Source organism: Brachypodium distachyon, chromosome 1 (genome assembly GCF_000005505.3).
Source record: "Brachypodium distachyon strain Bd21 chromosome 1, Brachypodium_distachyon_v3.0, whole genome shotgun sequence".
NCBI classification, from domain to species: domain Eukaryota; kingdom Viridiplantae; phylum Streptophyta; class Magnoliopsida; order Poales; family Poaceae; genus Brachypodium; species Brachypodium distachyon.
The window spans coordinates 68,315,051-68,336,346 of NC_016131.3; the positions used below are offsets into that span (position 1 = coordinate 68,315,051).

General features: G+C 47.1%; 3 protein-coding genes across 3 annotated transcripts; 2 read left to right on the top strand and 1 right to left on the bottom strand.

Moving 5' to 3' along the window:
* Nucleotides 1-1,510: 1,510 nt before the first annotated feature.
* Nucleotides 1,511-4,229, top strand: LOC100841099. The gene is made up of 2 exons (XM_003561829.4): nt 1,511-1,922; nt 2,021-4,229. The coding sequence occupies exons 1-2, from the start codon at nt 1,851-1,853 to the stop codon at nt 3,890-3,892; spliced, it is 1,944 nt and encodes a 647-aa protein (XP_003561877.1). The 5' UTR covers nt 1,511-1,850; the 3' UTR covers nt 3,893-4,229.
* Nucleotides 4,230-6,068: 1,839 nt separating this feature from the next.
* LOC100825962 lies at nt 6,069-15,572 on the top strand. The gene is made up of 11 exons (XM_010230653.3): nt 6,069-6,630; nt 7,848-8,105; nt 8,203-8,445; nt 8,571-8,726; nt 9,521-10,968; nt 11,675-11,748; nt 11,928-12,009; nt 12,092-12,217; nt 12,342-12,448; nt 14,539-14,693; nt 15,077-15,572. The coding sequence occupies exons 1-11, from the start codon at nt 6,172-6,174 to the stop codon at nt 15,314-15,316; spliced, it is 3,348 nt and encodes a 1,115-aa protein (XP_010228955.1). The 5' UTR covers nt 6,069-6,171; the 3' UTR covers nt 15,317-15,572.
* A 164-nt stretch (nt 15,573-15,736) lies between these two features.
* LOC100825649 (G-type lectin S-receptor-like serine/threonine-protein kinase At2g19130) lies at nt 15,737-18,560 on the bottom strand. The gene has a single exon (XM_003558422.4). It carries the CDS (start codon nt 18,533-18,535, stop codon nt 15,872-15,874), a length of 2,664 nt encoding a protein of 887 aa, XP_003558470.2. The 5' UTR covers nt 18,536-18,560; the 3' UTR covers nt 15,737-15,871.
* Nucleotides 18,561-21,296: the final 2,736 nt, after the last annotated feature.

Sequence of the window (21,296 nt, forward strand, 5' to 3'; positions counted from 1 at the left end):
CACAGGGCTGCACCACCCCTGCCACCGCGGAGCTCCATATATGCCGGCTTCCCATATGGCGGCCCTCCATATCATCGGCCGCTGCCCCGCGTAGCTGCTCCATGTTCTGCGGCTCTCTCTCTCTCTCCATTTTTTGTGGCTGCTACATGGTGGCCAGCGAGGCACAGATCGCCGTCGAGGTCAAAGATACTTACGGAGAGAGATGGCTCCCTCGATGGGCTCGGTCTAGATCATGAGTGAGTGAGAGAGAGAGAGAGAGAGAGAGAGAGAGAGAGAGAGAGAGGAGGTGGATTCATGGGAACATAATGGAACGGAGGTTGGGGACAAGATTTGGCAACCTAAAATACAGGACCAGGTGGTCACTGCCTTTTTGCCTGCAGTCGTGGGCAGCATGTGGCACCTACGAGCGTAGGCTCAACGTAATGGCATCGGGAGGGAGACTTTCCACGATTCAACAGTAGAGGGCTGTAGACTTTCCGTCCTTCCCGACGTCTTGCTGGGAGTCTTGCCGTCTGCTAGGTGGGCGCGATGGACGGCTCCTGATAGGAGGAGCAAGACGCTCGGGAGCAGTTGAAACTTTTCTTTCTCTTTATTATCATGTGAAGACTTTATTGTAGTTGTGGTGTGCCATCATTGTTTCGCCTCGGTGTCTGCAGGATGCTAACTCTAATTCCAGAACAACTTTGAGCCGCCTGTTTTGGCTTTAAGATAGACATTTTCGAAAAAAGAAGTTCAAATATAGCTTTGAATTTAAAATATAATCATAGCAGGGGTTGGAGCTGTCTTCTGACACAAGCAATGACGCGTGTCTTAGACATAGGCAGATACTTTAATCCACATTCGGTTGTGTGCCGCATTGCTAACCTTTTGAAATCTCGGCTTTTTTTAAATGTGTTACTCCCTCCGATCATAAATTGTTGTCGAAGTATTACATGTATCTAGACGCTTTTTAAGAATAGATACATTCATATTTGGGCAAATTGGAATCAAGAATTTATGATTGGAGTAGATTGTTAATCGTTCAGGGAGCGCAACTGCTGGAGATAATTACATCACGTGTCACTGAGATGATATATTTGCAAGCGTGTTGGGACCCTGGTGATGGCGATTGTCAATTGTTGTAGTATTTGCTTGAGGACAAGCAAAATTTTCTTCAGAAGAAAGGTAAACCGAGAGAGTGCCTTTCCCCGGTAAAGCGACTACGCATTCTACCCCGCTTGTATCTCAACGCATGCCCACCGCTAGTTCACCTCAACGCATGCATGCATGCACCCTTGTGAATCGGATGCAACTGCCCAGTGCAGGTCCCAACACGTGTGCACTAGTTTAATTTCTGTTTGTTTGAGGGGGTCGTGTCCACTAGTTCATCTCAACGCGCGCACCATGGGCCGGAAGCACATGCAGGTACTCCCATATTCCCGTGACCCGGTCCGGTGGTGACACGGTGCGGCGGTGCCAGATGCCACCCCTTCTCCCTTCCCTTGATTCCCTCGTCCTGCTCGCCAGGGAGAGGAGGCATGCAGGAACACATAAAAGCCATTCCATCGGCCCGCGCTCGCTCTTCACAGCTCTCTCAATCGCTCCCTGAGGTAGAGCTGTCCCCAAAATAATACACGGGAGCTCCTCCTCAGTACTCAGTTCCATGTTGATTCTTCCGGTCTGATCGTATCTGTACATGTAACCGGAGCCTGGCTGTGTCCAAGGCGCCGGCGGCATTTGGTGAGGCCACGACAAGAAGGAATCAAGGTTATAGCTTCACCTGAATGCAGGGGGCACCTGCTCCTTGCGGCGGCGCTTGGACGGAATAAATAAAGGAGTTGCAGCAGAGAGTACGTCGTCGTCCCCGGCCGATGGAGTCCAGTCCCGAAGGCTTCGTTCCACGCGCGCACCAGGCGCCGATCAAATGCCCAAGCGCCGCCGAGGTAAATTAACCAGTGTTCACCGTGTCGTCGCATGCGCGGCTTGAGATTTCCTCTGCCATTTCTGACGGATCAAAGGAAACGGTTCGTCGATCGACCAGGACCCGGACCAGCAGCCGACTCCGACGGTGTCGTCCGCGGAATTCCTCCAGTTCAAGAAGAAAGCGGCGACGATCGTGGAGGAGTACTTCTCGACGGACGACGTGGGCGCGACGGCGAACGAGCTGAGGGAGCTGCGCGTGCCGTGCTACCACTACTACTTCGTGAAGAAGCTGGTGTCCGTGGCCATGGACCGGCACGACAGGGAGAAGGAGATGGCAGCCGTGCTGCTGTCCTCGCTCTACGGCGACGTCATCGACCGTCCGCAGGTGTACAAGGGGTTCTCCAAGCTCACCGAGTCTTGCGACGACCTGTCCGTCGACATCCCCGACGCCGTCGACATCCTCGCCGTGTTCGTCGCCCGTGCCGTCGTCGACGACATACTGCCACCGGCGTTCCTGGCGAAGCAGCTGCCGTGCCTGCCGGACGGGAGCAAAGGCGCCGAGGTCATCCACAGGGCGGACAAGAGCTACCTCTCCGTGCCGCACCACGGGGAGATCATCCTGCAGCGGTGGGGCGGGATCAAGAGCATCACCGTGGAGGAGGCCAAGGCCAAGATCGCCGACATCCTGGAGGAGTACCTAGCCGCTGGAGACACGGCCGAGGCCTTCCGTTGCATCAGGGACCTTAAGGTCCCCTTCTTCCACCACGACGTCGTCAAGCGTGCGCTCGTCCTTGCCGTGGAGCGTGGCGGCGCCGCCGAGGGCCGCATCCTGAACCTCCTCAAGGCGGCGTCCGACGAAGGCGTCATCAATGAGAGCCAGATGATCAAAGGGTTCAACCGTTTGACCGACTCCGTCGATGATCTGACGCTTGACGTGCCAAACGCGAGGTGCCTCCTGAAATCCATAATCCTCAAGGCTTCGTCGGAGGGCTGGCTGTGCGCGTCGTCCCTGAAACCATTGGGTCCGGAGCCGAAGAAGAAGGCCGCCGTGGACGACACGGCGGTTAGGAATTTCAAGGCGAAGGCGCTGTCGATCATACAGGAGTACTTCCTGACAGGGGACATCATCGAGTCCGTGAGCAGCCTGCAGGCCCAGAACAAGTCGTGTGCCTCCTCTTTCAACGCCATCTTCGTCAAGAAGCTGGTCAGCGCCGCGATGGACCGGAAGAACCGCGAGAAGGAGATGGCATCCGTGCTGCTGTCCGCGCTCTCCATGCCGCCGGACGACGTCGTTGCAGGGTTCCATCTCCTGATCGACTCCGCGGAGGACGCCGCGCTGGACAACCTTGCCATAGTCGAGGACCTGGCCATGTTCTTTGCCAGGTCAGTGGTCGACGAGGTGATAGCGCCGTCGGACCTGGAGGCATTGGAGGAGGAGGCCGGCCGGCGCAAGGCGGCGAGCTCCCCCGGCATGCTGGCGCTCCGGAACGCGCACGCTCTGCTCGGCGCAAAGCTCTCCGCGGAGCGGATCCTGCGGTGCTGGGGCGGCGGCGGCGGCGGCAAGGCCGGCTGGGAGCTGGACGAGGTGAAGGACAAGATCGGCAAGCTGCTGCAGGAGTACGACTGCGGCGGGGGCGTCCGGGAGGCGTGCCGGTGCATAAAGGAGCTCGGCATGCCGTTCTTCCACCACGAGGTGGTGAAGAAGGTGCTCGTGGCGATCATCGAGAAGCGGGGCATGGACGAGCGCCTCTGGGGCCTGCTCGGCGAGTGCTACGGCCGCGGGCTCATCACGCCGAACCAGATGACCAAGGGGTTCCAGAGGGTGGCTGACTGCATCGATGACCTCGCGCTCGACGTGCCGGACGCCGGGGAGCAGCTCGGCCGCTGCGTCGAGCGCGCCAAGGAGGGAGGATGGCTCGACGCGTCCTTCTCCGTCACGAAGCCGGGGCTGCAGGTCCCAGATGGCGCCGCCATTGGTGTCTGCTCGTGAGCACCGGTTACATGCAACGCTGACATTCCAAGGGAGTTCTTTTGCAACTTTATGCCGTTATATATTACATGTATGCATATACAGATATACTCACTCCGTTTCATAAAGATTGGCGCGGTTTTGAACTAGAGCTAGTTCAAATCCGTGACAATTTTTATGGCACGGAGGGAGTATGAGAAAAGACGATCGATTAGGAGTACATATGTTCGCCCAAGAATGTTGTCATAGGATAGCGATTTTTTTTCGTGGCGTTTAGCATGGAGGATTTGTGTATCGAAGAGTTTGTGTTTGCCATTCTTTTTTATAATATACTGTCATGTGGTGTTTTGTTCGTCAATCGTGTAACTCCTTATCAACTTTCTTTCATAACTTCGGTTAATTTTGAAAGAAAAATCCTTTCTGAATTACCATGCACGTTTTGTAATTCAACTTGGAGATGCGAACCCCGCCCCCCACACCCCCACCCCACCCAACCAGATCAATGTTCTCAAAGTTTTCCTCCTTCCAACCTATAGTACTTCCTCCGTCCAACAAAGATGTCTCAACTTTGACTAAATTTGAATGCATCTATACATTAAGTCATGTCTAAATACATCTAAATTTTGATAAACTCGAGACATTTTTTGTTGGACGGAGCTAGTATGTACGATATTTTTCCTTTTTTTTGAACAAACTGTATGATATTTTTCCTTATAGCTCTGTAGTTGAATGTAAAATACAGATGCGATATTATCAGACATTGTCGGCCCTTGTAGCATGACAAAAAAAACCTTTACTTGTAACCTGTGCAAACGTGTGTCCTAAACGCCCGCCCGGCGCACGCCTGGCTACAATTTTTTAGGTCATGTACAATCGTTGATAAGACTGTCTTTTCTATGTGTTCCACGTCATTTAGATAAGACAACAAAACATGTTGTACAATAAGTCATTTCTTAGTGTCATATCTTACAATTAATGCCTAGATGAATAAAATTAATCAAAAAATGTTAAAAAACTTGAAGTCTACTCACTCCGTCCTATATTAAGTGACAAAATATTACATGTATATAGACATTTTTTGGATATAGATACATCTGTATTTGGACCATTTTGAGTTACTTAATATGGGACGGAGGGAGTAGTGTAATCGAGAATTTGCCTTTTCTTTCTCTTATTCTTCTTGTGAAGAAATCATCTCTTAGTTAAGAAAAAACTTATGCCTTTCTTCATTCAGCTCCCTTTCGCATTAGCAATTATCCTAAGTAACAGGCTTAAGATAAGGCTGACATCATCTCATCCCATTGTACATGCCCTTACAATCTCCGCCGATAGATGTACACGATGTGCCATCAGATCACGCACTTTCGTAAAGGTTAAAAACGTAGTACCATGGATCATATACTGGGTCATTTAAAAAGAGGGGAAAAGATGATTCTGACTTCATCGACGCACGACGGTGCATGCATTCGCATGTGGGCTGACAATTTTCTCTGAAGGAGACACGTGCGTTAACGTATAATCCAGGTGCGATGCAGTGACAGACAGACGGAGAAGAAAATTGCCGTAGTATTATAAAATAGTCGAGTTAATTCGATTTCTTGTGTATGAAAAACTTCGGCTAGAAGTTTAACCTTGTGATGATTCGGTTAAGAACTTAAGATATATGTAGTCTCATTTTGCACAAAATTTACGAAACTTTTTACCATCTCGCGAAGCAGTCGAACGGAAGGCCGAAGACTGGAGCGCTGGGACTGGGAGGAAGGCTGACGGCGCTGGCATAGACAAAGTTGATGATGCTCAGTCAGTCTCTCCTGATCGCCCGCGTCACGCGGCTGGGCCAGGACAAAGGTGCCAAAGCCAGCTGCTGATGAATGCGCCTGCGGGTAGCAACAAAACAGCTCATCTTCCTAAAAACGCCAACAGATGACAACAGCGCCGCGCCGGAAACTGCAAGCCCGTGCAAAGCCACACAGCGCAACAACTCTCCTCGGAGACCCAAACCCAGTGAATTAGCCAGGCGATCGCGTCAGTTTCTTAGCTTAATTACCTTAATTAAACAGGGACTTGCCTGGATGCCCGCCCGGTGGCTGCAAATCGCAACTGCGCTGCATACTTGCATTGCACATTCGCATCCCCCGTCGCCTTCCGTTCCCTTCCCCACCAGCCCGCTGCCCGCGTGTCCTCAATCATAGCAGCTCGGCCGTGTCCGTTTCCTCCCCGCCCTCGCCCGCCCGCCCCGCCGTTCCTTCTCCCTCCCCCTTCGCCGATGCGGCCGGCCCCCAAACCCTAGCCCGATCCCAATGGTGACTCCCCGCACGGGGGCCGGGCCGCCGGTCACCGGCGACCGCTACCTCGACCTGCTTGTGCGCTTCGTGGCCCGCCACGCGGGCGAGCTGCTCGACGGCTCCGTCACCCTGCGCCTCCACCCGGTGGGGCTCCACTACGTCGCCTCCCGCCTCGAGGCGCTGCGCGAGCTGGAGGCCGTCGGCGCGGGAGCGCCCGTCGACTACCTCCGCGCCTACGTCGCCGACCTCGGGGATCACCGCGCGCTCGAGCAGCTCCGCCGGATCCTTCGCCTCCTCACGTCGCTCAAGGTCATCGCACCCGGGCCAGGGCGCGACCCGGCGCCGCTCTCTCTCCTACCGTTTGCGCACCTTCGTGTGCTCGAGCTGAGGGGGTGCGACCTCTCCACCTCCGCAGCCAGGGGCCTGCTCGACCTCCGTCACACCCTCGAGAAGCTCGTCTGCTACAATTCCACGGTGCGATTTTATCAGGTTTCATAGAAATTCTGACGATGCAGGTGCTATTTGTCACAATTCGCGTGTTCCTGGTTAATTATGATTCCCTACTTAACTACGCTGAGCTGTGAATTATTCTTATTGCTCCCTGTTTGATTCATCTCCAGCCAGCAAAACTGAGTTTAATTTCAGCCCACTTGCTGCAGTACCATGGTCCATAGTTAATACTATGTCCTAGGATCTGATCTGACCTGACCCGGTGTATGTGTTAAAGTATTCTATTTACTCAGCAGGTCCTGACAGTTTATTATTGATTACACGTTCACCTTGTGCTAATATGCCTTTGTAGTGTGTAACTTCGATGTTTACTGATGTTTCCATTCCTTCTAATGGGCTTTGTTGGAATGTCACTGGTGTATTTAGGTTGTCATTGAGCATTCCTTAACAACGTGTATGTCAATTTACATAGTCCACGACATGTGTTTGTTTCTGAAGTAGAGCATGGGGGCATTTTTGCAATGCTGTTGTAACACAGTTTTTGCAGCATGTGATCGAGATCACAATGATGCAATTGTAGTTGTTATCACTTTCGTACATGCTGCATTTATCCCCCAATATAATGAGACTAAAACAATGCACAACCATCTGGTTTCTTGTTAGATTTATCATCATGCCTGACTGCCTGTACTTGCATGCACCTGAAAACATTGCTTTTTGTATCTATGCACTTCATTTTGCAAATTTTAAAGGGCACATATTTATGCTCCATATGAGTTGGAACCTTAGAGGTATGGGAAATAGACAGTGAACTCTCCAATTAACATGGGTGTAATGCATCTGGTATGAGTGATAAGCTCGCTAGATTTGCCATATTCCCATGTGTTATTTTCCCTTGGCAATCATCACATGCCATCCACCATCTGTTATTCAGTTTTAAATGTAGTTCATTGTTGGATGGAGTACGGAATTATAATTGGGCTTTTAGCTGGAGAACTTCAGTATTTGGTTGTCTGATTCGGTGGCTGCAGGCTTATTGGACACGCCACATCTTCTCTTTGTTGTGTTGTGGTATGCAACCAGAATCTCAGCTAGCAACAAAAAGTGATGTAGATGGAGACATTGCATATATCTTGGCATTCGTGTAGTGATTATTGTAACATATGCTTCCTTTCCAGTCACTTACAGATAATTTTAAAACGTTACCAGATGGATAACAATTAATTTTCGCCCTACTGCAGGATGCTCTTAGGCATTTATTCGTGAGTAGAGTCGTGGATATCAAGGACTCTCCTGTTTGGAGTCGGCTCTCATATGTCTCGTGTGCTTCTAATGGTCTGGTACTCATGGACGAGTCGTTGCAATTATTACCTGCAGTTGAAACCCTTGACCTTAGTCGGAACCAGTTTGCAAAGGTAGATAATCTGCGGAAATGTACAAAGTTGAGAAATCTGGATCTTGGATTTAATCATTTGCGTTCTATATCATACTTGAGTGAGGTGAGTTTCCTTTCTAATTCAGCTTAGAACAATATAACACGGGAAACAATGCTTTGTGCCATTACTTTTGTTGTTTCAGCATGTTAACTTTTTGCAGGTTCATAGTCGAGTTGGTAAACTTGTACTAAGAAACAATGCTTTAACTACAATACGTGGGATCGAAAATCTCAAGTCACTTGTGGGCCTTGATCTGTCTTATAATATCATATCAAACTTCTCAGAATTGGAAATTCTTGGCAGCCTATCTTTGCTAGAGAACCTATGGTTAGAAGGCAATCCAATCTGCTGCGCTCGGTGGTATCGAGCACATGTTTTTAGTTTTTTCCATAATTCAGAAAATGTAAGTGCCTTGTTCAAGTGTATCAAACTCTTTTTCTCCATAGTCTTGTTTTCTTCACCATAGTAGTCTCTTCCACGGTATAGGAGTAACATGAATGCTCTGTTTCTTGTTTTTTTCTGCCTCAGTTGAAGTTAGATGATAAAGGCATGAACACACAAGAATACTGGGAAAAACAAGTAATGTTTTCAAGCAGACAGAAACAACCAGCTGGTTACGGATTTTATTTTCCTGCAAAAGATGACTGTGAGGATGAAGACACTTCTAAATCTATGATGGTATTGGTATGTATCTAATTAGACCTCTTTTATGGACTGCCACCAGGCTGAACTAAAATACCAAATATAAAACTTCCTCTGTTGCGGACTTATGTTAGGGAAAGTGGTATCAGAATAGGCAGTGGCATGATGACTTTGACCCGGTGCAAGAGGAAGGAGCTAGTGCCTGACAATTGGAGTCGGCTAGGTGTTCGAGTCAGAGAGGGAGTCGGCTAGCATATTTGGTTGGTTGAATCGTTTTAGGAAAGGAACTCATATTTGGAAAGGTCTAAGGAGTCTTAGGAAAGGTGAAGAGTGAAAACACCCATTAAGGATGCATTGTATCTCAGTTTATTCAAGCAAGAATAGTCCATCTATTCTCTCCCCAAATTCTCTCATCTAACTTAAGACAATCTAATCCCTCACAGCCTGACTATCTTCATGGTATTTATCCCGTTGTGAATCAACATTCAGAACATTCTTGGTCATAACTTTGGATCTTAGTGCTCTCTGAGAGGATAAATAAGTCAATACATGTTGTTTAGTGACCATTTATATACTTGCATCTAGATTTACGTGAAGTGCAGAAACCTATTTTCTTATGTTATCAGGATTTCATTTTTTGCTTGCCTCAGCATAGATGATGCTGTATTCGATAACCTGGTTTCTAGAAATGCACCACAAAACCATCTATATTCACAGAAGAATCACAATAGCTTTACACAAGTTTTACATCCTGCATTTGTATCCCATACACAACTGGATGGGACTGTGTATAGCTGCTTTACTGATAATTAAGTTTGCACTTTTATTTACTGTAGAAAAAGATTTCTCGACTTGCCTGTATTGTGGAGGAAGAGAGAAGCCTGTGTGATGAAGGTGTGGACCTGCAGTCTACCCCTCGTGATAGTGATAGTTCCAAGAAGGATGAAGTTTCAGCTGCTGATGGTGATATACAAATTACTTCTTTGATAAGTACAGCCGAATTGATGAAGAAAGAAAGATCGACTGTTTGGCTGCGTGAATTTAAGGAGTGGATGGATGAAAATACGGATAATAACACAGAAGGTGACAGACTTTATGCTGATTTCACTAACAAAAACAGAAGGCAGAAGAGACAAAACGGAAGGCAAAAATCACACATGAAAAGGTCAAAGAGCGTCACAGATCTGGCACAGACATCAGAAGGTGGTAGCAGCTCAAACCTTTTGGAGTCTGATTTGTCTTTCACAGATGGTGCATGCAATGGTGTCACTACTGAATCCCCAATTGAAGTGAATGCTGAACCCGATCATTTAAGGGTGCACTTGAATTCTGTCCAACAGCTTCCTCCACTAGAATTTGTAGGCACTTCACATTCAGATTCTTTTTCCGAGTTGGAAGATGGTTCTAATATTTTGCATGCAAATGGAACACCCTCTCATGCAATGAGCAAGTTGATAGGGCCAAGTCCATCATTTGCATATCCTAGTCCACAATCACCCCCACAATACAAGGAGGACATTCTGCGTCGCAGGCTTTTTCTGGAGGAAGAATTTTTGCAGAGTTCAGGAGATTTCCAGTGTGTTGGTTCTCTTGGTAGTGGTAGCAGCTGCAGTGATGACTCTTCAGGTGATTTATGTTCATGCAATTCGGAAGATGATTGTGTAGCAATTCAAACAAAAATGGAGCTAGCCCTCAATGATCAGATGGCTTCATTTCCTTATGCGGATAGTGATCATGAGGAAAAGGATGGTGAGGAATATTTATCACAGGTGGGAAGTTTGTCTGACAGTTCAGCAGAAGATGACCCAACTTACACAGATGCCATAGAGTTTGGCACAAAGGAGCTACATGATAGGAAGCAGATGAATGGGCATGTAGGTCAGCATTCAGGCCATTTGGGTAGACAAAATGGTAAGCAGAAGTTTAAGAGGCGGATAGTTCCAATTTTCAAGAATCAGAATGGCAGTAAACTAGAATTTCTGAAGACTAATGGAGATGAGATGGATGAGGAGGTTTCAGTGGGCGAAAATGGTCATTTGAGATATGACCTAAAAAGTACTACTTGCAAGGATCAACACTCAGAAAAACATATTTCAAGTATCCTACACAAGGATAACTTGTCTATTGGTGCCGATACAGTTTCTTCTAATACTCGTAGGGGTAAATACAAGCTTATAGAGGATTTCTTCAATGTGGAAGTTGCTAACAAGGAAGAGTCTGAAATATGTGAACAAGGAGCTCGTTGTGGATATATGTTTCAAGATGGAAGCGATTTAGTTCAAAGGTTAGAGTTGTTTTACCTATGTAGTTCAACTATATTAGAGAACTTAGACGTGTAGAGACTGATTATGAGCAGCTGTTGGATCATTAAATTAATGGCGACTCGCTGGGATGTGACAGCATATTCTCTAGAATTCCTACAAAATAAATAGCTATTTGCAAAAACCAGGATGTTTGTATTGTTGATGAAGAAGTGCTTTAGTGGTACTCCCTCCGATCCATAAAACGTGTCGCCCACTTAGTACAAAGTGGGCAACACTTTTTATGGATCGGAGGGAGTACATAACTTCTAAGGAAATATATCCAATATAGGGGGATTGAATCTTGGCTCCATAACGGTCTTACCATGTGCATGGGTTACCTATGTTGATTGCATATTGACATAGAAACTGAAATGCATATGTTTCCAGTAATATGTCTGATGATTCAAATTTCTATGTACTTCAATGCATAAGCAGTTAGCAATAGCATCTTTTTTAATAGGAAATACTGTTGGGTATATTTAATTCTAAGTATTACTTGTAGCATTTAACATATTAAATAAATGCCGCCTCAAGAGTTTTGTTAAACTTAACTCGACAAACTGGAATTTGCATGGATGTGCAGTAATGGATAGATCAAGCGGCAGTTCTCAAAACCCGTCTATGTTTTTGACTTGATTTGGAACTTTTTTTTACTGTACGTGACTAATATTTTGTTACTTTGTGTAGAGAAGTAGCCTTGTTGCGAAGTTCTCAAAACAAGTTGTATGTTCTGCTGGTTGATATGGCTCAAGATGAACGAGGTTAGTTTTCTACAATTCTTTTTTTATTAAAATGTTTTCTCTATTTCTCTTGTGTCTATGTTGCACTTAGAAAATTGAAACTGGAATTAACATTCTTATTGCTTTACAGAAGATCCTCTTCCCATGTTTTCATTTTAATATTGCAATAGCCTTTCTTACATATTTTGATTAATATGCAGAAATTATGCCAAGAGTTTTGGGCTGCTATAGGCTTGAACATCTAGAGAAAGTTTTGATTGGGTTGGGTCTACAAGTTCTAAGGTACATTAGAAATCTAGCATATTATCTCAACTGATGGTTATTTGGCTGTTACAAGGCTTACTTTTGTTTTATAATATCATAGGATGCACATGACAGATCATACAGCTCATCTATTCCTGGCACGTACTCCCAAGGAAGCACAAGATGTACTTTGGCTCTTAAATCTGTTCAGCTTTCCGCAGTTAACCAATGGGGTATCTTTGCAAAGGTGTGTCTAGTTAGAATTTTCTTTTTATCTTTTACATAACTAAAAAAACAGATTTTGTATGTTAAAAATGGTTAACATTTGTTTCATTTTCTGATTATACTTAGTTCTGTAATTTAAATGGCAGTTGGGAGAAGATCCAAATTAAATCGCTCGAGAAATGTATATGTGCAAGTATGAAGATGGGAATATTTTTCTACTCCATGTTGATGTTCTGGAAGAATGATGCTGAAGGTACTGTTGTCCAGTAGATAGTATCCTGTGTGCACCGAGAGCGTATATGTGCACACGATCTTTTTTTTGGCCTTATAGAGTATGAATCTACGGTAACCTACAACCTGAGAAACAAAAAAGACATCTTGCTGTGTATAGCTCCTATAAATTCGGTTGCTTATTTGGCCCATCATCACTATCAGCACTACATTTATCTAAAAAAAAATCGAGCTGAGTTGAATTTAGATTTAGATTTTTGTGGACTGGTAGATACAATGTTGTATCTATTACCTACAATCTATATTTTCTCCAGACTTTTCACCATGCACTCGAGCTCAGAAACACCCACTACAGGATTTTTTTTTTACAACATGGACAGAATATAGATGTACCATGTCACAAAATTCCAATTCTAAATTTGAACCACAGTTCGAGGACGATAAAAACACATTCAGCTGTGGTAGTGTTAATGACCCAGTTTGCAGCCCAATTTTAATACAACTACAATTCAATACATGATTTGATATTTTTTATTTGCTTCTCGAGCTGTCGGTTGAATTTGAAAATAAGATTTTTGACATGGTAGATGTATGGCGTGTCTATGTACACATATTTGCTTTACCATTTTTAGCGAAGGTTTTCGGCATCAGGTGCACCAGATACATTAGAAGTTTAGAAACTCTCTTCATTATTTGAATTCTCAGTATCTCACCTGTTTGGGGGAGTCTTGACTTTTTCCTTAAAGCCTACAAAGTAGGATTGATAGCATGTTATCCTTACCAAATAAGTTATATTGTCTCTATCTGTGTTATCATAAGTTGAGTCCCATTCAAGTCATTTTGTTTCTATAAATGAATATTGTTAATGCTTACTGTTCAAGACCACATTCAGACATGATCTCTAAGTGCAGAGTGCACATGGTTTATCACTTTCAGTGTCAAAATCAAAGTAGGAGCGGTGATTTGGAACCTGGGTGCACATGCACCTGGAACAAACAGTAAAATAAAATTAAAACGTTTTTGAAACTTCTGAAAAAAACGCACCTCATTAACATTCCTGTAATTTTCATGTCAATAAGAGAAATTTTGTGTCCAGACATAACAAATTTCAGTTCTCTAGAAGCAAACTTTTAGTGTTCGTACTTACCAAATTTCTCTTTTTAGCACAGGGTCCAGAACTTATTGTTTTCGCATGAAAATTTACACATGGAAGACTTGACCATTGAAATGCGAAATTTTTTGACAGTGATTTTTTCCCCACCTGGGAGCATGTTCTCGTGGGTGCACCTTTGAATCCGAGTCTGAAACTTAGCTGTGTAACATAATATCTAGTGTGACATCAGAGAGTTCAGTCCTATGGTGGGAGTTGAGGATCAATTTGTCGAAGATTCAATCCCATCATGAAACAAATCATGAGCTATTAAGCTGAATTCATGATGATACTTGTTGACGTTAAAGAAATTTGCTATGCCAGTCTGCTAGGTTCTAAGGCTAAATAATCATTACTCCCTCTGATCCATAATAAGTGTCGATGATCTAGTACAATACTCCCTCCGTCCCATGTCGCAATTTTTTTTCTTCAAAATGAGTGAATCTACACAATGAAACGTGTCTAGATACATATGTATCTAGATAAAATTGCGACACTTATTTTGGGACGGGGGGAGTAGTTCAAGAGTCAATTTTCACTTTTGTTGCCCATTTTTTACTTGAAACTTTGGCTATGGCTCCATTCTTTCAATTTCATCAATGGGACCCATAAACATTCATTTTGGCTTTAACTGGCTCGATTTTTGTTAAAAGTCAATTTAGTAGAGTGATGTGTGTGGAATCTGGCCTGACATATGACCCTTGGTGGTATGCCATGTGCCATGTCATCCGTTCTATTGCTGAATCTCTCCCTGATTTAACAAGTCAATTATTGCATTAGTAACCCGGATGGCTAGAAATAGAAGACACAAGGGCTCTTGGTTGTGCCCTGGGAAAGTTTTATTCAAGGCCTTTTAATGTATCAAGACTTATTACTCAAGTCCTTGTTGCAATGTACCTTTCTTACTATTTGAGCTCTTTTACATGGAAATTGCTGAACTAATGTTCGTTTTTCTCTTGCAGAGGAATGCCTGGTTATTAGATCCCTCATTGTTACTGAAGGATCGATTTTTGTGTGCATTGAGGACCTATATCGGTTTGGCTGCTTTCCTGATGATTCATATCCTCCATATTTTTCTCTCGACGAGTATTGTTCTATAAAAAACATTAAAGAACTGGTAAGTTGCTCTTTGACTTTTGAAAATTCCAATCTATGTAGATTACTTTACATGTTAACAATATTCTTTAAAAGACTAATTTGCTCTAAAAATTGTTCCGTTGCATAAAAAAGGGGGATACTGGTTTTTTCATTGTCTATTGTGGAAAATGCATTAGTGTGGCTTTGTGTATTCTTATGCCCAGGTTCAACCCTGGTCTTTAAACCTTTTTTTTTGTAGTATATGTTATTCTAACTTGCTGCTAACAGGCAATTCCCTCTTCTTTTGCTGAGCTGTGTTGTAGTACTGGGCTATGTTACCTAATTATATGTTTCACCATATTAAACAGAGCTGATATAGTTTAATTAACATTTTTAATTTTCTACTGCATTTCCTGTATTTAGGTGATGGATCAGCGTGACAACAAATGCTTGACATTGGTTTTGGACAAACATATACATGAAGGGAGATCTCATAGTACCACTAAAAATTCACAGAACAAGCAAGCAGATGCAATTTACAAAATACAGTCATGGAAACTAAAGTGGTTTGCCGAAGAAACACTTATGAAGTTCATTTCTGTACTTAGGGCCCTTTACTCTACGGCAGGTTCTTCATCGTTACCTGTAAAGTGGATATCCTGACGTGTTGGTCTTGTAATTAGCAGTGATTGCATTGATTCTTTTGGGGGTTGTATTTAGGTGTTTTTTTACAGGTGTATTTAGGTGTTAATATGTACAGGTTTTTCGTTAGCTCTCTAGCTGTGCATTTCCTTTATTCTTAGTAGTTATCATTTTCTTCCTACATCGTACAGTTGAAGTTGTACAGAACAGAGCTAGGCTTGACTGCTTGAGTGAATGAGTGCGAATTCAATTTTGACAAATAAGCTGTTTTGAACAATGGGAGCGGTGTATTTATGGGTGGTGAAGTTGTTTACCGGGTTTCTCTGTCAGTGAGGAGGTTTGGACCAAATATTTACAACCATGGCCGGCGGTGTTATTCGGAACTTTCAGTTGAGCAGAGTGTCAGACTCGAGGATACTGCCGTAATTGCCTATACGATCAGAGCATGAAATTTCCGTGTCTTGAATTCTTGATGCGCGCACAAGGAGTATTAACTACATTGAAATATACAAGTTTTCATATTTGTGTAACCTTCAAACGAGTAGTAGATGTGGCTAATACTAATACTCAACATTTTCACACTTCTGCTGTTGCTAATTTGCTACCTCCCTTTGAACAGAACCCATCCTCTGCACCCCCGCCGGCGCATGGGTTCACCGTTGCCAGCATGTGAAGCCGCGACGGGATCGGCGGCAACTCAACATCGGCGACTCCCTCGAGCTGCTGCACGACGAGCCCCATGGTCGGCCGGTCGCCTTCCTCGTCCTGTATGCACCAGCAGGCGACCCTACAGACCCTCTCGAGCTCCTTCACGTCGGCATCCTTGGCCAGCCTCTCATCGAGCAGCCCGACCACGTCGCCTCCATGCAGGCTGACCGCGGCATGCACCGGGAAGTACATCCCGTGGCCTCCTCCCTCCTCCGAAGACGAAGAGGGGGCGTTGTTGCGGCGGCCCGAGACGAGCTCAAACAGCAGGAGGCCGAAGCTGTAGACGTCGGCCTTGGCGGTGACCGTCCCGCCCGCGAGCCACTCGGGCGCGAGGTACCCGAGCGTGCCGCGCATGGTTGTCAGGACGCGGCTGAAGTCGCGGCCGACGAGCTTGGCCATGCCGAAGTCCGCGAGCTTGGCGCCCATCTCTTCGTCCAGGAGGATGTTCTCCGGCTTGATGTCGCAGTGTATGATGCACTCGCGGCACTTCTCGTGCAGATACGCCAAGCCCATGGCCACGCCCAGCGCGACGCCGTGCCTTTGGCCCCAGCTCAGGACCTTCTTGGCGTCGTCCTCCGAGCCGGCCTTGAACAGGTACGCGTCCAGGGAGCCGTTGGGCATGTAGTCGTACACGAGCGCCCGCTTGTTCCCCTCGGAGCAGAACCCGCGGAGGCGGACGAGGTTGATGTGCTGGACCATGCCGAGGGTGACCACCTCGGCCCGGAACTGCTTCTCCCCCTGCCGGAACCCGTCCAGCTTCTTCACGGCTATGACCGTCGCGTCCGGGAGCGCGCCCTTGAACACCGTGCCGAAGCTCCCGCCCCCGAGCTTCTCCGAGAAATTCCTCGTCGCGGTCCTCAAGGCTCGGTAGTCGAACACCAGCAGCGAGCCCTGCTGCATCGCCGTCACTTTCCCCTTCCCCCGCCGCATCCGCAACACCACCGCCGCCACCGCCACGATCACGAGGCATCCCAGGAGCAGCGCCACGACGGCAACCACGCTCCCCAGGATCACCATCGATTTCTTCCACGAATGCGCCGGCGACGACGAGGCCGCCGGCACATCCGAGCGCGCGACACGGAGATGAAGGGCTAGGCCACGGTCACCCGCGCTCTGGTCGTTCGAGAGCGTCCTCATGTTAACCAGCTCGCTCTTCCACAGCGCGCACTTGGCCCCATCGTAAACGTAGGCGGTGCAGGAGCAGTCTTTCAAGCAGGACCGCTCACAGTCCCGTTCGTTCCTAACCCCGGCCGCCTCCGCCGAACCACCGGGAAGCTGCACGGCGTACGGCAGCTTGAGGAACCCGTCCTTGGGGCACTCCAGCAGGCTCCGCCTCGCGCACCCGGAGGCGGTGTTCCTGAGGCTCCACTCCCGCTCCGACCGCGGCGCGAAGCCGGAGGGGCAACGGCAGGCGGGGCTGGTGGTGTTGCTGCATAGCCCGAAGGGCCCGCAGGAGCCGTAGACGTCGCAGGCGTCGTGCGGCTCCGAGCAGAAGAGGATCCATTCCCCCGCCTGCTCGCTCCACTGGCGCCGCCGCATCTGCCCGTTGACGTCCAGCATGAAGTTGCCGATGCCGACGCCCCGGAAGGCGCTGCTGCCCGCGGGGATCCGGTCGCGGTAGGTGAAGAAGTTGACGCTGGCGTTGGGCGCGTAGGGGATGCCGGCGAAGTAGCCCGACCGCATCTCCGGCACGTTGGCGAAGATCTCGCCGTCCCAGAGGCCGGTCGTCCAGTACTGTTGTTTCGCGCCAGAGCCGCGGGCGGCAGCGGCGAACAGGTCGAACTTGGGCTGGCCGCGCGCGTCGATCTCCATGGTGAAGGCCCCGGGCGCCGGGTTCTCGGAGTCCGTCCACGACGTCAGGAAGCTGTGGACGCCGCCGCCGGCGCCCCTGTCGTAGCCGAGCCTGGCGCCGGGGAGCCACGTGTCGGTCGGGTGGTCGAAGCTCTGCCACGTCACCTGCGACGACGTCGTCGTCGACGTGGCGTTCCTGCTGCTGCTCCACACCACGAGGTTGCCGTCGTCCTGGAGCGTGGCGAAGGTGGCGCGCGGCGGGGGCGACGACGACGGCCGGGACGACGACCACAGCGAGGCGTCGGACGGCGTCGTGAGGAGCGCCAGCTCGCCGTGGACGCTCAGCATGAAGCGGGAGGTTGACGGGTTCACGACCGGGTTCTCCCGGTTGGCCACCCACACGACCGTTCGCTTGGAGATCTTCTTGTACCAGATGCCGATGTAGTGCTTGCTGGAGTTGCCCGGGGAGAAGAGCCCCAGCTCGAAGCTACCGCCCTTGGACACCATCGTCTCGTTCCATGGGAGGGATTGGCCTAGAGCGAGGGTGTGGATGGCCGTCGTGGAGACTTGCAGGCTGCTGGAGAAGAGCAGGAACACGAGGAGGAGGACCATGGTCGCAGCATGCAAATGAAACGATTCTGTACGATGTACTTGTAATGATCGGTTTCTCTGTTGGTTCCGTATAAATAAGTAGCTGAGCCGGAGATATTTGTGGCAACACAAGGAAATTTTGGCCCTCATTCATTTTGAGCCTGAGGGGTACCAAAGCTTAACTCTATATGAAATGTTCGTACACACGCACCACACGTACATCACACGCGCATACAACTGACTTCGAATGGGGATAACACAAGTCTTGCAAAATGTCTACTTAAACGCACCCCTGTTTTCTGTAAATGTGATTATTAAGATTTGAACCTCAAGAGGGTCGTGGCCCTGCAACTTCGTCAGTCGTCACCTCGTCAAAAGATGGTTCTCGACGTCCATGATAGTTTGGTAAAAAGTTTGCTACTCGACTTTGGTTCATTTTTTGGGGTGACTAATGAATAGCAAAATCATTATATAAAGTATTTTCCTTGTTTTGCTCCCTAATTTCGGCCGGAGGGAGTAACTTACGTACACTAATTTTGTTTGGCTCAATTTTGGCGGTGTTTAAGTTTGGTTTGTTAGCAAATCAAACAGGCCACCAGTAGTGAAATATAGTACCTCCGAAAAGCACAACCTTTTTGAACAGAAAATAACGCCTTCTCGGAAGCAGATCTCTCTCAGAGGAGAGTTGAGTTGGTCAACAAGTCATGTCACATTCCAACTTATTAGCACCGAAAACAACAGCAAAGATGGAAGACCCGTTGCAGTCATTTCCGGTCCTTTCTTTCTCCTTCCATTTTAGCGGGGTTTTTTCCAAAAAAATTGTGCCTCGGATTGTCAAAGGAAGCTATGAGCTATTTTACCGTCGCTTGTTACAATAGTACTGTACTAGTTACAGTACTAGTTGGTTCGATGTCGCTATGAAGAATTGATGATCTGTTTAAGCACCGATGAGCGATGAAGCAGCGGGAGACGATGCAATCATGCAACTAGCTAGCTAGGTTAGTGAATTTTTCTTCCTTTCTTCCACACGCATCAAGGAGCGTTATCATTTGGAGACAGGCGTTTCATCCACCCGCATTAAATTATGTCCCAAACTATTCAACAAAAAGACCAATCAGATTGGCCTAGCATACCATCACAAAATGTGTTTGGAACGTTAAATATGAAGCCAAGTACACAGTGCCAACATCTTTTTCATACCAAGCGCACGTACGTTGTGACCGTGGAGCGGCAGGCGTCGCACGACTCGTACGTCTGCAGTTCTACACCTGTTCGCCGGTTCAAGTGGCCTTCATTCAGAGTTTCAGACGGGTCAGACGAGCCAAGAAGGGCGTGCGTGCATGCCAGCCCTATTAACCACAATGGATCGCAGCCAAGCCATGGCAGGTCAAATCGAAACGAACCCGTCTAAATGTAGTAAATGCAACGTGATAAGGCCAACAGGTGACGTGACATGATAACGTAGAATTCAGACAAGTTTGTTGCCCTTGTCCTGACTGTTCTCAAGAGTTGCGCCTGATACGTACTGTACTACACTCCAGCGTGGTGGCGAAGGAGATTGCCGCTGCCATAGTTATTGCTGTCAGTTGGCAGTCGCATATCACAGGGGTCACCTCTTCTGCCCGTTGTCTATCGGAGAAGCAAACTGCTGTGCGTCACCCTGCATCGTGGGACATGGCCTGTTCCCTTCACAAGCAAGTCTGGATCGTAGAATCGTACCCGTTGTCTATCGGAGAAAGTATATCTACTGGAGTTGAAACATGCAAAGCAGTTGAGGTGCCAGGATCTGAAATTTGTGATGTCAAATAAATATATTTACTAATTTAATACAAAGGATTTGTGTAAATTTTTCATGATTTATGTTTGCATACAAAGGATTTGCCAAAATGCTGTGCGAAATGCAAACTCAAGGATCACCCGTTGGATGTGAGACATGCGTCTGAGATCAGACAAAGTTCGTTCATCTGATTTATTTTTTCTGGTAATTGAGATTCAGTTTGTGTATTATTCATGATTTCATGTGCAGTCCTTGCATGGAACAGCATATATCAAATCAGGTGAAACTTGGGGGTACTGTACTTGTCAGCTGTAAATTTTGCCACAACTGTTTTTTCACGGATAATACTTGTCATCCAGCCCGTGCAGTATTTTCTTCATCTATGATGACCGTGGGCCGAAAACAGCGACAAAAAACATTCGTTGAACCAACCAGGCCCAAAGATGGGTTGAGTGCAATCCTATTTGGGCTAGGGTTAGTTTGGTGATCACACTGACTAGTGCTGCGAACTGATCTAAAAATAGGACAAGGGTTGCAAAATCGCCGTGCAGGATTGAACAACAGCATTACAGCACGCTAAGGAGCGATCCAGTTGGCATTTGTTGCAAAATTATGCCATAGTATCATTTGCCCTACCTGCCGCACGAAAGGCATAACGTTCTTTTGCCATCTTAACTCGAAAATTGTTAAAAGTTAACCTCGAAATTCCTGTTAAAAGGGTCCATCCACAAGCAGAAAGAAAATCTTTCAATCCGGCGATTCTGACCATCGAAGAAACCGATTTAGGCTCTCAGTGAAAGGCACAGGTTTTCCACAGGTGAAGAACCATCGGAACCAGCGTCGCCCGCTCACCCTACTATGCTCACCAATCTCGACAAATCCTTCCGTCTCGATCTCTTGTCAAGGAATATAGATTCAACTCTTCAACAAGGGGAAGAGACTTCGCGAGGACCCACCGAGAGAGGGGAGCACGACGCAGGGTAAGCAGCGCAAAGCACGCTTCCTCCGGCCTCGGATTCGGTGTGGTTAAAGCAAATTAATCATCATTGAGCCACGAATCGGTCGGTAGAAAGAAAACGAATTCAAAATCGAAGAGGAGACGATGAAATTGGAACCTCGAAAGAAAGAAAATAA

Bases quoted from the DNA above. Each gene is read 5' to 3' on its own strand.
- LOC100841099 (XM_003561829.4), top strand. From the start codon at position 1,851: ATGGAGTCCAGTCCCGAAGGCTTCGTTCCACGCGCGCACCAGGCGCCG. The intron at 1,923-2,020 runs GTAAATTAACCA...TCGATCGACCAG, and splicing joins AATGCCCAAGCGCCGCCGAG to GACCCGGACCAGCAGCCGAC.
- LOC100825649 (XM_003558422.4), bottom strand. From the start codon at position 18,535: ATGAGGGCCAAAATTTCCTTGTGTTGCCACAAATATCTCCGGCTCAGC.
- LOC100825962 (XM_010230653.3), top strand. From the start codon at position 6,172: ATGGTGACTCCCCGCACGGGGGCCGGGCCGCCGGTCACCGGCGACCGC. The intron at 6,631-7,847 runs GTGCGATTTTAT...GCCCTACTGCAG, and splicing joins TCGTCTGCTACAATTCCACG to GATGCTCTTAGGCATTTATT. The intron at 14,694-15,076 runs GTAAGTTGCTCT...TCCTGTATTTAG, and splicing joins TAAAAAACATTAAAGAACTG to GTGATGGATCAGCGTGACAA.